Consider the following 13,913-nt stretch of genomic DNA (forward strand, 5'->3'; position numbering starts at 1 on the left):
AGGGGAAAAAAATGTAAATATTTTTATGACTAATATTGCTGGGAAGATAAATAGCTTTTAAGTACAGTTTGCAAATATTAAATGCGTACTGTTGAGCAACTTTAATTTGAGATGTTTAAGCAAACTGACCAAGTGATAATGCAGGTATTACTTGATACAAATTTTTTAAATGTCATTTAAAAGCTGGTAGATAAGGAAATGCTTGTTTAAAAAAAGCTGCTTCACATTTGAAGAAAGACGTACTTACAGTTCGAGGTTTTACATGTTCTTCTTTTGACATTTAAGGAAAAATTGAATATGCTATTTTCTTTCTCCATCCAGCTCCTTGCTTCTGTGTGTGCTGCTGCTGTATTGAGGAGACATTTAATGGTGTGGAAGATCTTTGCACCAAAGTATGTTGTATGTCAATAGTCAGTAATTAACTAACAGCAATCAGGTAGCCTAGGACTTGAATTACACGACTTAATGAGAATTGATTTGTTTTTACGGAGCAATATTGGTTTCATTACTCGTGCATTAGAAGGTACAGTGCTTAAAAAGTCCGGGGCGATATGACATTGTTTTATTACTGAACAAAATCAAGAATTAAGGTGATGTAATTTTTTCACCATGTAGACAATGAAATAGTTTCATATTATAATGAAATAGTGCAAAGTTTGGCTGCCTGTGTGCGAGTGCATCACATGGAACTATTTTTACAAAAAGTGACAAATTTGTTTATAAATCCAGCAACATTTTTTCATAAGTTTTAAGGACAGGCCAAAATAAATTAATAACTTTTTCACTTATTAATGAGGTTCTATTTAGTTTTTTCAGTGGGGATATATGATTGTCCTTTTTGAATCTAGTTACTTCAGTCACATGAGGGACAATTAAGCTAAAGAAAAAACTGGATACTTAATGCAACTTATTACATTTTTCCTGTTGTGATTCTGACATTGTTTTATTAGTGCTATAATTAGTTTAGATAAGCTACTAGATTTGGTAATTATATTTTTAAAAAGGCTGTGCTTTGTTAGAAATTGAAATTGTGTAGGTTTTTAATGGTGTACATTCTCACCTTTGTATCAGCATGGTTGCAAAATTGCCTCAAATTTTCTGTGTAATCTGTTTTTAGACAAAATGTGAATTTGCATTACCAGTGATGTACATTTTATTATAACTGTTAGAGATTAGGTCAACAGTGAACTGGTGGCTTCACCTTGAAAAGTGATGTGGACAATTTACTGAAAGCATGAGAACCTAACAGCATGAGAAAATTCTTGTAATATAATCTGTTAAAATTCAGATCACTTTTTGAGCACTTTCCCCAAAATATTATTCAGTGTATGTGTAATATATTCTGGAAAGGCAGTGGTAATGTCACAGGACTAGTAATACAGGGATAAAAACAAAAAACTGCGGATGCTGGAAATCCAAAACAAAAACAGAATTACCTGGAAAAACTCAACAGGTCTGGCAGCATCGGCGGAGAAGAAAAGAGTTGACATTTCGAGTCCTCATGACCCTTCACAGAACTTGTTCTATTGAAGGGTCATGAGGACTCGAAATGTCAACTCTTTTCTTCTCCGCCGATGCTGCCAGACCTGCTGAGTGTTTCCAGGTAATTCTGTTTTTGTTTAGTAATACAGGGACCCAGGCGTAATGCTGAGGGGGTATGGATTCAAATCCCACCATGGCATCTAATGGAATTTGAATTCAATTAATTAAATTTTGAATTGAAAGTTAACCTTAGTCATGGTGCCATGAAATTATCATTAGTTGTTGTAAAAACCCAGGTTTACCAGTGTCCTTACTGATCTGGCCTACATCTGACTCGAGATTCATAGCAGTGTGACTGTCTTCTGAAATGGCTTAGCAAGGCACTCCTGGAATTCCCTTCCTAAAAGCACTGTGAGTGTACCCACACCACATGGACTACAGCGGTTCAAGAAGGCAGCTCACTGCCACCTTCTCAAGGGCGACTAGGGATGCACATTAAATGCTGGCCCAGCAGCAAAACCCGCATCCCATGAATGAATAAAAACAACTCAGTTCAAGGCAAGTTAGGGATGGGCAACAAATGTTGGCCTTGCCAGTGACGCCCATAAACTATCAAAAAAAATTATAAATAAAACCAGTACTAGTAACTTTCCATTGCTTAACCAGCCAGGACAACACTATCATTTTGAGCATTAACATGCAGGGTTATCTGGATCTGTATGGAATGATCGCTTGCCCTAAGTGACAGATGTAATCCATCTTGGGCTAACTGTTAGCCATCTGAATGGAAGCTGGCACTTCTTTTGATTCCATCACGAATGTTGATGCTAGCCTTAGATTAGTTAGTCACAAGTTTTGGCCTTGAGGCTCTCTTCAAGGTCAGACAGGGTGCCAGTTTTTGCTCAGATTATTGATATGCTGGTTAATTAATCAAAGAAGGCCTGTCCCAGTTGGAATACTGGGTATTATGAGACTGCTTTTGGACTTGCATCATTTAAAATTATTCCCCTTACATAGATTAGTGAAATATTTTTCTCTGTGATTTGTTTTTTGTGAAATAGTGTTATCACTTTATATACAAACATGAACGCTGAAAGGGTATATTTTCTAGAATGTGAAACTAACCTGCCTATCTCAGGGGTTGCCCACGAATTTCTTTCTTCCTCCCTCTTCTACATTTTATAATTGTGAAATGCTGGAAAATCATCTCTTGGAGGTGGGTGAAGTGATTTCAGAGATATAGGGTAAAATTTTTCGCTCAGCAGGCGGGCACACACTTGAGCATAAAATGATGCGTGATGATGTCGGCGAGTGTCCTGATGTCATTGCGCACTCACGTGATATTTCGGTCGGTGGGCGTGCGCCGGAATCGGCAGCGTGCCCGCCGACAATTAAAAAGCCTATTAAGGCCATTAAAAAGATAATTAAAATAAATTTTCACTGCCTGTCCAACCTTATGGTTGGCGAGGCAAAAGCAACAAGCGGCCTTTGCACTTTTTTGGAAACCTCATCCACCGGCTTTTAATCCACGAGGTTTCCAAAAGCAAATAAGATAATAACTTTAATTTTTCATTAATAACATGTCCCCTCATGTGACTCTGTCACATAAGCAGGGACATGTTTCAGTACATTTTTATTTAAAAAAATTTTTTCATACATCTTCAACTCCCTGAGGCAGCTCTCTACCTCAGGGAGATTATGTAGCGCGCATGCGTGAAGTTCGCACTCACCCCACTCCTACTCCTCCCCCTGCCTGCACAGGCAGCGCTGAACACTGTCGCTCGTGTTTGACGCTGGGCGGGCCTTAATTGACCCTCCAGCATGAAATTGCCTTCTGGGCCCAATCACGGCGGTGGTTGGCTTCCCGATTCTGCATGCCAAGGGAAAAATTCTGCCCATAAAAAATGTTTTAAGTGCTCTCTACATTTGTAGGAGCCCATACTGACATGAGGGTGCTGTGATATCAAATTATTATAATATTTGACTGCAATAAGCATACCATTTAAATACATGCATGAGGCTTGAAAATACTCTTGTTACTGTGGCCTGCATAAATTGTCTCTCACCCTTCACTTTGTTATAATTCCTATATGCAGTGGTTAAAGTCAAGTATTCTCACTTTTACATTCTGTGGTGATATAGGGATGCTGATCTTTTCTCAGGTTTATGATATTTTTCTTTCCTTTACCTTCCCAGGTTTCTATTTGAGGCTTTGGGCTTTGTTGTGACAAGTATCTACCTTCTCATGACTTTTTGCTTCATGATGCGTGTGGATGTTGGTGTCAACAAGTGGTTTGAAAAACTCCTTTTGAAGCAGTCAAGATAGTTATTAACACTACAACAGAAAAAGTAGGGACTGCTGAAGATAATTAAAATGCACAGATTGCCATTGCATACCAAGAGAAAATGATCGTTACCTTGCTGTACTGTATCTCTGGACATCAGAAGATGCTGCTGTAAAAGAAGCACAATTTACCTTAATGCCTTGTGTAACCAATAAACAAATGCTGAAGTTTTATTGTGCACACTAGTGAAAAAGAGGTATAAATCACTGTGAATGAAAACTAGAACTTTTTGTCATTTCTTACAATTAACAAGTGATTGATTACCTGCAAAATGCACTAGGTTGAAGTGTGCATTTAACACTGTACAATTTAGTGTTAAATTCTTTGCGCATCAGCACAAATGGTACCAGTACAAAAGCATGCAGTCTACTATTGTAATATAAAAGCAAAATACTGCAGATGCTGGAAATCTGAAATAAAAACAAAATGCTGGAAAAGCTCAGCAGGTCTGGCAGCATCTGTGAAGAGAGGAATAGAGTTAACATTTCGAGTCCTTATAACTCCTTCAGAGCTCTGAAGAAGAGTCATATAGACTCGAAACGTTAACTCTGTTTCTCTCTCCACAGGTGCTGCCAGACCTCCTGAGTTTTACTTGCACTTTGTTTTTATTTCAGCCACTATTGTGTTGGATCTTCTGCTTTTTTATGTGTAAAGTACTTCACTGTTTAAAAAAAAGATTTTAAATTACAATCAATTGTATCACTTCTGTTTGTATATTTTGTAACTGTTGTCATTTTATTTAGTTATTTAAGAACTGTTCCCATCTTTTGAAATGGAAGGAGCTTACGTTACTGTTGAAGTGTAGGTTTTTCTGGAGTGCCAAATTCTTATTGCCTCGAAGATCTAGTTACAAAACAAAAACTGCAAAACTTTTAATATGCAACGCTAAATTTTAATGTGATTATTCGTGATGGCCCTGAGTGTAAACCTGTTAGTGGAATTGCTCTATCATCCGTCACTTTGTATGATTAGAAACAAGTGCGCACAAGTATTTTGTAGAAGCCTTGTAAGTTTAGTACAAATTTCATCAGTTCGAATAAATCACATTCTGTGTAAATCAACTAGCAATAGATGCCTCAGTTTTTGAAATGTCGAAGTGGACCACAAAATCCTGGAAAAATGAAGCAATTGATTTTTATATAGGAAGGCACTTTGCTTATGTAACAGTGAATAACTGAGGTATAAAAGAAAATAGAGTATTCTTCCTAGAACGTGAAACTGGTATACAATGAAGGGTGTGTGATTTTGCATTGCTCTAATTTTAAAAGATAGGATATCTACTATAAACTTGGGTTTCAGTAATCTTAACCACTTCCTTAAGTTGTAATTGGCTCAGGAGCCCCACTCTGCCGTGGCAGTCTCTGCTGCATTTGCTGCAGAAAAAGACAGTAGGCCAAGCTTTCTGTTTCTGCTCACCACTTCCAATGCCCATCCAAACAGTCAACTGCCAGAGCACATGGCCATCAGCGACTCTCTCCTAGTTCTCAATGTCTGCCATCATGCAGGTTCTTGCAGGTCCAGCAGGTTTGACCCATGGCCATTTCACCGTATAGCAGGTCTTTGGGTATATTGTGGATCTCAAATATAAACAGAGTGCCAAACAAGCGAGCTGCTTTGCCCTGGATGGTTTCAAGCTTCTTGAGTGTTATTGGAGCTGCCCTGATCCAGGCAAGTATTCCATTACACTCCTGAATTTTTTTATTCGTTCATGGGGATGTGGGCATCGCTGGCTAGCCCAACATTTATTGCTCATTCCTAATTGCCCTTGTTCAGAGGGCATTGCTGTGTATCTGGAGTCACTTGTTGGCTAGATGGCAGATTTCTAACCCTAAAGGGCATTAGTGAATGACAATCGTCAATGGATTTGTAGTCGTCATCGGACTTTTAATTCCAAATTTTTATTGAATTCAAATTTCACCATCTGCTGTGGTGAGGTTCAAACCCGGGTCCTCAGAGCATTACCCTGGGTCACTGGAATACTAGTCCTGTGACGATACCACTGTGCCACCGCCTCTCAGGACTTGTGCTTTGTAGATGGTGGACAGGTTTTGGGGAGTCAGGAGGTGAGCTACTCGCCACAAGATTCCTAGTCTCTGACCTGTTCTTGGAACCACAGTATTTATATGGCTCGTCCAGTTCAGTTTCAATGATAACCCCCCAGGATGTTGATAGTGGGAGATTCAGTGATGGTAATACCATTGAATGTCAAGAGGCAATGGTTAGATTCTCTCTTGTTGGAGATAGTCATTGCCTGGCACTTGTGTGGCACGAATGTTACTTGCCACTTGTCAGCCCAAGCCTGGACGTTGTCCAGGCGTTCCTGCATTTGGACATGGACTGCTTCAGTATCTGAGTCATCATGAATGGTGCTGAACATTGTGCAATCATCAGCAAACATCCCCACTTCTGACCTCTGATGGAAGGAAGGTCAATGATGAAGCATTTGAACATGGTTGGGCTTATGACACTACCCTGAGACCTCCTGCAGAGATGTCCTGGAACTGAGATGATTGACCTCCAACAACCACAAGTTGGTTGCAGTTGGTAAAACAGTTATTTTAAAAATCCCAGAGGGAAATTTTAAACAACTGAAATAACTGATAATTTTAAGTGTTATGTTTGAAATGCAACTCTAAACTCAGGAATCAGACCACTAGACTCGAGGTTTTACAATAAACTAAATGAAACATTTTATTAATTTACACAGGTTAAAATATATGTGCACATGGCTACAAATTAGTACTATCATAACTTATAACAAACTCCTAAACTAATCTCCATTAAGGCAGCAGCAACCCAAAGACTGAACCAAACACCAGGCAGTGCATTTTCACTTTACCAATTCAAAATGAAGTTCTTTTCACTGTGGAGCCAGTTGGAGGCTTGCAGCTGCCTTTTTATCTTACATTGCCTTTGCTCTGTACACCCGAAAACTGCTGAAGCTATACCCACCAGCCCCATTGAATGTTAATTCTCATTGTATCAACAACTTAATTCAACTTCACCTTTTAACAATGAAAGCTCTTTCATAGCACCAATTTTATTAGTAATATAAACATATGGCTTGATATCTGTTAGGTGTCAAGTTTTCATCCTGCTTCTTGAATGCTCTATTCAAAAAAATGCAAATGCATGCTATCTCTCTTCAAAATCAAAACTAGTACATATCAAAGCAAAAAACTGCTGATGCTGGAAATCCAAAATAAAAACAAAAATAAAAATACCTGGAAAAACTCAGCAGGTCTGACAGCATCTGCGGAGAGGAATACGGTTAATGTTTCGAGTCCGTATTACTCTTCAACAGAACATATCAAAGCACCCAGACTAGCTGGTTTTAATCCAATTAAGACATACCTGCAGACTAAACCTCTATTTTAAAAGAAAAATATTTCCCAAAATAATATATATATTAATAGCTTCATGACACAACTATCTTCCTTTGTGCTAGGTATGACTCCAATCAGCATAGAGTTTTCCTCCTGATTCCCATTGGCTCAAATCCAATATGACTCTTCTAAACTGTAGAGAGGTAGGAGTGGAATGGGTTTTATGCTGTTGAAAAAGAGGGGAGAGGCAAGTAGAACAAAAGAGAAGGTCAGGGGGCAGACTAGATTAAATGACAAAGATGTCATGTGTTTGAGTAGACAATGAACGTGGACGAGCCAGTGCAGATGTTGTTGTCTTAGCCATGAATGTATGCTGGTGGAATTGGCACACTCCAGGACCTCTGAATTGGTGACCTTGTCCTGCCAAAAGATGCCAAGGATACATCTGAGTCAGCGAAGGTGGAACTTGCACAGCTTTTTCGTTAGAGGAGTGTACTGTGGACACAAGTTTGGTGGTCTCTCAATTTGGTGTTCTTAGGTTGCTATTGTTTCACAGTCTGTTACTTAGCTTGGACATAATAGGTGCAGTTTTTGCTCCACTCACCCTGAGCTTGATGAGTTCAGGTGATTTAGCATCAGCACCTGGAGTTTTGCTCGTGGCAAGTGAGCCAATAGCTTTACTAAGCTCCTCCATTGTGGGTTTGATATCTAGCTCTTTCATGAAAGACAGGGTCTGGATGGTGTCTATAGTTTTTTTGGTGATAGTGTTTTCTCTAGAGTACAATGCTAGGAGTATTCCACCCATCTCCCCAGCGGTTTACTGTGGTTGGTGATAACCCTCACTGCCTTTGTTTTCTTTGCTGATGGACCTGTAGCCTTTCTGACCCCATAATGCATGCACCTGACATTGCCTTTGTCAAAGGACATCTATATGTTCTGGCAAAGTTGTAACCAGTAGTCACTGGTGCACTGCCTTTGTAGTCTGTTGGTCTTTGAGGAGCTCTTAGTGCATTCAGAGTCTTCTCCCTCAGATCACTCTTGTAATTAATGAGGGTGGATCACTTGGCTTCAAAGACCTTTTCCATCACAGCAATGTTAGCCTTGAAAGTCAGTGTATTTGTGCTCTTGCTTTACATATTTTGAAAGTATGTTATTATAAATTTTGATGTATGTTCCACTCTGCATTCTCTGTGGGAATGCAGGAAAGTGCCTGTTCAAGTTGAGATACTGATTTTTATCTCAATGGGCAGTAAGGTTGATATTGGTACGAGGACAGAATTTCTGCTTTGAATAAAAATCTTCAAGGGCTGCATCCTAATCCTGGTGCAGAGCAGGGAGTGATCTGTATCATAGTCAGCGTTATGGTAGCTGCGTATGTTGAGAATGTTCTTGAGAGAGACCTGAATACTGATGATCAGGTCCAGCTGGTGCCAATTCCCTGATCTTGGATGTCTCCAGAACACCTTGGGGCATGGTTGCATGGTTTGTTCTGAAAGAAAGTGTTAGCTACACAAAGCTTGTGGTAGCAACAAAGCTCAAGTAGACCCTGGTCAGAAGAATGGTCAGAAATTAATAACTTATTGATTACAAAGGATTACTTGAAAAAAGCTGCATTACCGTAAGGATTTAATGTTTCAGTGTATATTAATTACATAATTTCTCCTCCAGAAATCGGTGAGATGACATGAATGTTGTAGATAATGGTGAGAAGCTGTTCATTTAGTGCATTTGTAGTGTTGACTTTTTTGTCTTGCAGATTTAATTATGAATGACTAGCTTGTATTTGAAATTCCATACTATCAGTATTTTTTAATCAAATTTGAACCTAAAAGTTGAATCCAGATTTTGTTTGCATTTACTTCTGGGTAATATGAAATTCTTGCTTGATGATTTGGGTCTCAGTTCTTGTATGTTATTTACCTCTGTATCACACATTATCACTTTTGCAATTGAACACGAGTGGTCCACTGGAGCTTGGCTAGATGGCTTTTCTAGTGTGATTCTTCCACTTTCATGAAAGTATATGGCCTTCATTTTCCCACCTACATTAATTTTTGTTCTACTCTGGTCTGACCACAATTGAAGAAATGTACTACTTTAAACACCAAATTGTTTCCAAGTGACCAGGGCTCTGTAATTTTTACCATGTAATTGCACACAGGAACATATTGATTACTTTTAAATTAAAAATTTACTAAATGCTGACTTTGGAATATTTATGTAAATATTCATGCACTTATTTCAGTTAATGCCAACACGTTCTACCCCAGTTACAAATTGAACAAATGGAACTCAGCACAGCATTGATACCGTGATCTTTGCAGTAAACTAAAACAGCAAATGCTGGCAAAGCAAACAAAAACAGCAATTTAATCAGCAACTGTGGAGAGTACCATATGAACACATGTATGACTATACGAACTAGGAGCAAGAGTAGGCCACTTGGCCCTTCCACCTTGCTCTACCATTCAATAAGATCATGGTTGATCTGAGTGTAACCTCCCATCTACCCCCCCGGTAACCTTTCACCTTCTTGTTAACCAAGAATCGATCCAGCTCTGCCTTAAAAATATTCAAAGATTCTGCTTCCACCGCCTTTTGAGGAAGAGAGTTCCAAAGACTCACGACCCTCTGAGAGAAAAAAATTCTCCTCATCTCTGCATTAGGTGAGTGACCCCTTATTTTTAAACTGTGATCCCTAGTTCTAGATTCTCCCACCAGATGCTTCTTTATTCTTCCTGCCAAAATGGACAATTTTCACATTTTCCTACATTATACTCCGTTTGCCAGGCCATTGTCCACTCACTTAACCTATCAATGTCACTTTGTAGCCTCCTTACATCCTCTCCACATCCACTCTGTCAAGACCACTCAGGATCTTAAAGGTTTCGATTAAGTGACGTCTTACTCTTCTAAATTCGAGTGGATACAAGCCTAACCTGTCCAACCTTTCCTCATAAGACAGCCCACCCATTCTTGGTATTAGCTTAGTAAGCCTTCTCTGATCTACTTCTAATGCATTTACATCTTTCCTTAAATAAGGAGACCAATACTCTGTACACAGTACTTCAGATATGCTCTAACCAGTGCCCTGTACAACTGAAGCATAACCTCCCTACTTTTATATTTAACTCCCCTCGCAATAAACAATAACATGCTATTAGCTTTCCTAATTACTTGTACTTGCATACTAGCCTTTTGTGTTTCAAGCACTAGGACACGGAGACCCCTCTGAAGAGTTCTGCAATCTTTCACCGTTTAAACAATAAGCTTATTTTTTATTCTTCATTTCAAAATGAACAATTTCACATTTACCCACATTTTACTCTGTTTGCCAGGTCTTTGCCCACTCACTTAACCTATCTATGTCCCTTTGTAGCCTCCTTATGAGTTCATCTGTTTTGTTTCGAATGCCACACACAGTTAGATACAGAGCCTTTAATTTTGTCCTTTTATTATTTTTGTAATGTCTTGCCTTATCTACTGATTTACTCTTAGATTTGCAATCTTTGTCCTTTTCTGTCATGTTCTGTTTATCATTTCCCATATTAGTACCTTCCTAATATGGGAATTAACAAACAGAACATGACAGGGAGGGACAGTTGTTGTAAGCTGAGCCTTTCAAATTGAAAGATGGAAAGAACATTTTATGGGAATTGAAAAAAAGGGAAAGGTGGATCTTAGGATGAAGGCTGATGCAATATATTAAGAGTCAAAGCAATGAAAAGAAGCATCAACCATTTAACATTTGAATAACTATAGCAAGGAGAGGCACATCATAGAATAGATAGAATTGAATAGAAATTATAATACTGAACAAACCATCCTACCCAACTTGTCCATGTTGGTGTTTATCCTCCACACAAACTAGTCCTAATTCCAAGTATCTGTATCCATATATTTTTTCTCCTCTCTAAGATGTTTTGCCTGCCATCACTTACATTTAATATGTTTTGTTCTAGTTTTCATCCCTTTGTAATTTAAAACACCCCCGAATCAACCCAAAAAGTGACCCTGTGGAAAAGGTGAAAAATTGGGGAAACTAAAGCAGCATATGTGATTTCAAACTAAAACAAAGATAGAAAAGAAAAAAAGGGAGATGCTGTGGCGGTACTGATTAGGGAAGACATTGTAGTGTTGGAAAGAGAGGATGTCCTTGAGGGGGCAGAAACAGAATTCTTTTGGTTAGAGTTGAGAAGCAAAAAGGGTATGATCATGCTACTGGGGATATTGCTATAGGCCTCCAGTTAGTGAGGGAGAGATATAGAGGAGTAAATCTGCAAAGAAATCATATGAAGTGCAAGGATCATAGATTAGTGATATTGGGAGACTTTACTGCCCAAATATCAATTGGGATAATGTTAGACTAAAGGCTAAGGATGGGGAGGAATTTCTGATATGTGTTCTGGAGAACTTCTTTGATCAGCATATTCTTGGTCCAACTTGGTAAGAGGCAAAGCTGAATCTGTGCTGGGAAATTAGGTTGACCAAATGTAGTGGAGGAACACATGGGTAAGAGTGATCATTGTATAACATAAACTAGATATACACACCTGGTACCTGAATCACAAAAAGTTAGTATGCAGGTACAGCAAGTAATTAGGAAGGCAAATGGAAAATTGGCATTTATTGCAAGAGGAATTGAGTATAAAAGTAGGGAAGCAATGCTACAGCTGTGCAGTGAGACCGCATCTGGAGTACTGTGTGCAGTTTTAGTCTCCTTACTTAAGAAAGGATTGCATTAGAAACAATTCAGAGAAGGTTCACTCGACTGATTCCTGGGATGAAGGGGTTAGCTTATGAGGAAATGTTGAACAGTTGGGCTTACACCCATTGGAGTTTAGAAGAAAGTGAAGTGATTTTTTAATTCTTTCATGGGATGTGGACATTGCTGGCTAGGCCAGCATTTCTATTTCCCATCCCTAATTTCCCTTGAGAAGGTGGTGGTGAGCTGCTTTCTTGAACTGCTGTAGTCCATGTGGTGTAGGTACACCCACAGTGCTGTTAGGAAGGGAGTTCCAGGATTTTGACCTAGCGACAGTGAAGGAACGGTTGAGACATATAAGGTCCTGAGGGGACTTGACAGGGTTGATGCTGAGAGGCTGTTTCCCTTGTGAAGGAGTCTAGAACTAGAGACACATTTAAAAATTAGGGGATTCTCATTTAAGACTGAGATGAGGAGTTTTTTTTCTCAGCGGGTTGTTTGTCTGTGGAATTCCCTTTCCCAGAAAAAAGTGGAGGCTGGGTCATTGAATATAATTAAGGCTGAGTGAGATAGATTTTTGATCGACAAGGGAGTCAAGGGTTGTGGGAACAATCAGGAGGTGGAGTTGAGGCCACAGTCAGATCAGCCATGATCTTATCAAATGGCGGAGCAGGCTTAAGGGGCTGAATGGAATTCTTCTGTTCCTAATTATTGTGTTCTTGTGTACATTAAAGTTAAGCAATGGGAAAGAGCAAGGGCAACCTAAAGTAGAACTTCTAGATTGGAAGCAGGTTAACTTCAATGGGATGAGTTGGGGGTCTACCCAAAGTAAAATGGAACCAAAGATTGACAGGAAATGCTGTAATGAAACAATGGTAACTTTCAAAGAGGAAGTATTTCAAAAGGTTAGGTATATTCCAACAAGAATGAAAGAGAGGGGATCCAAAGCCAGGATTCCTTGAATGACAAGGGAGACAGAGAATATGATGAAACAAAAAAAGATGCATATTTGGTGAATTCTTCACCTGAGAACCAAATAAAAGAGGCTGAGAAGGTAAGTGAAGAGAAAAATAAGTCTGGTGAAGACAGAATATGAGAATAGAAAAGCAGTTAACATAAGAGAGAACTTAAAAATCTTCTACTGGCATGTAAATAGTAAGCGGGTAGTAAAAGGTGGGATGAACGCTATTAAGGACAAAAAGGATGGTGTATGCTTAGAGGTGCAGGGCAAGGCTAGAATTTTTTAAATTCTTTCGTGGGATTTGAGCATTGCTGGAAAGGCCAGCATTTGTTGCTCATCCCCAATTCTCCTTGAGAAGATGGTGGTAATGAGCCACCTTCTTGAACCACTGCAGCTCATCTGGTGTAGGTACACCCATAGTGCTATTAGGAAGGAAATGAGTACTTTGTATCAGTGTTTACTAAGGAATAGGATGCTGACAAAATATCTGTAGAAGCAGAGATAGTAGGAGGTAATGGATGGGGTGAAAAATTGATAGGAAGGATGCCATGAAAAGGCTGGATGTGCTTAGAGCGGATAAGCCACCTGGTCCGGGTGGCTTCCATCCCACATTGTTTAGGGAAGTGGGGGTTGGACATAGTGGAAGGGCTTGCCATTATCTTCCAATTTTCTTTAGATACGGGCAGGGAGGTGCCAGAAAACTGGAGAGTGGTAAATGTGACATCCTTATTCAGAAAAAGGTGTAAAGACATTTCAGACAACTGCAGGCTAGAGAGTTTAACATCAATGGTGAGTAAGATTTTAGAAACAATAATCAGGGAAAACAAATGGACAAATGATGAAGAGTCATACAGACTCGAAACATTAACACTGTTTTCCTCTCCACAAATGCTATCAGACCTGCTGAGTTTTTCCAGCAATTTTCGTTTTTGTTTCAGATTTCCAGCATCCACAGTATTTTGCTTTTATCTTAGGGAAAACAAATCAACAGGTACTTGGAGAGAAAACAAAAACAGAATTACCTGGAAAAACTCAGCAGGTCTGGCAGCATCGGCGGAGAAGAAAAGAGTTGACGTTTCGAGTCCTCATGACCC

At 39.2% G+C, this 13,913-nt stretch overlaps 1 protein-coding gene across 4 annotated transcripts in view; it reads left to right on the forward strand.

Moving 5' to 3' along the window:
• The window catches only part of pigo (phosphatidylinositol glycan anchor biosynthesis, class O), a 43,114-nt gene extending 38,847 nt beyond the window's left edge, over nucleotides 1-4,267 (forward strand). For 3 of the 4 annotated variants that reach the window (XM_041189165.1, XM_041189130.1, XM_041189122.1), the window contains 2 exons: nucleotides 322-392; nucleotides 3,679-4,267. In XM_041189165.1, coding sequence (XP_041045099.1) covers nucleotides 322-392; nucleotides 3,679-3,808 — 201 coding nt within the window. In that variant the 3' untranslated portion in view covers nucleotides 3,809-4,267. The remainder of the gene's footprint in view (nucleotides 1-321; nucleotides 393-3,678) is intronic. The other variant, XM_041189147.1, reaches the window with a different exon arrangement.
• The last annotated feature ends 9,646 nt before the right edge of the window (nucleotides 4,268-13,913 follow it).

This window comes from Carcharodon carcharias, chromosome 1 (genome assembly GCF_017639515.1).
Source record: "Carcharodon carcharias isolate sCarCar2 chromosome 1, sCarCar2.pri, whole genome shotgun sequence".
In the NCBI taxonomy this organism is placed as follows: Eukaryota; Metazoa; Chordata; class Chondrichthyes; order Lamniformes; family Lamnidae; genus Carcharodon; species Carcharodon carcharias.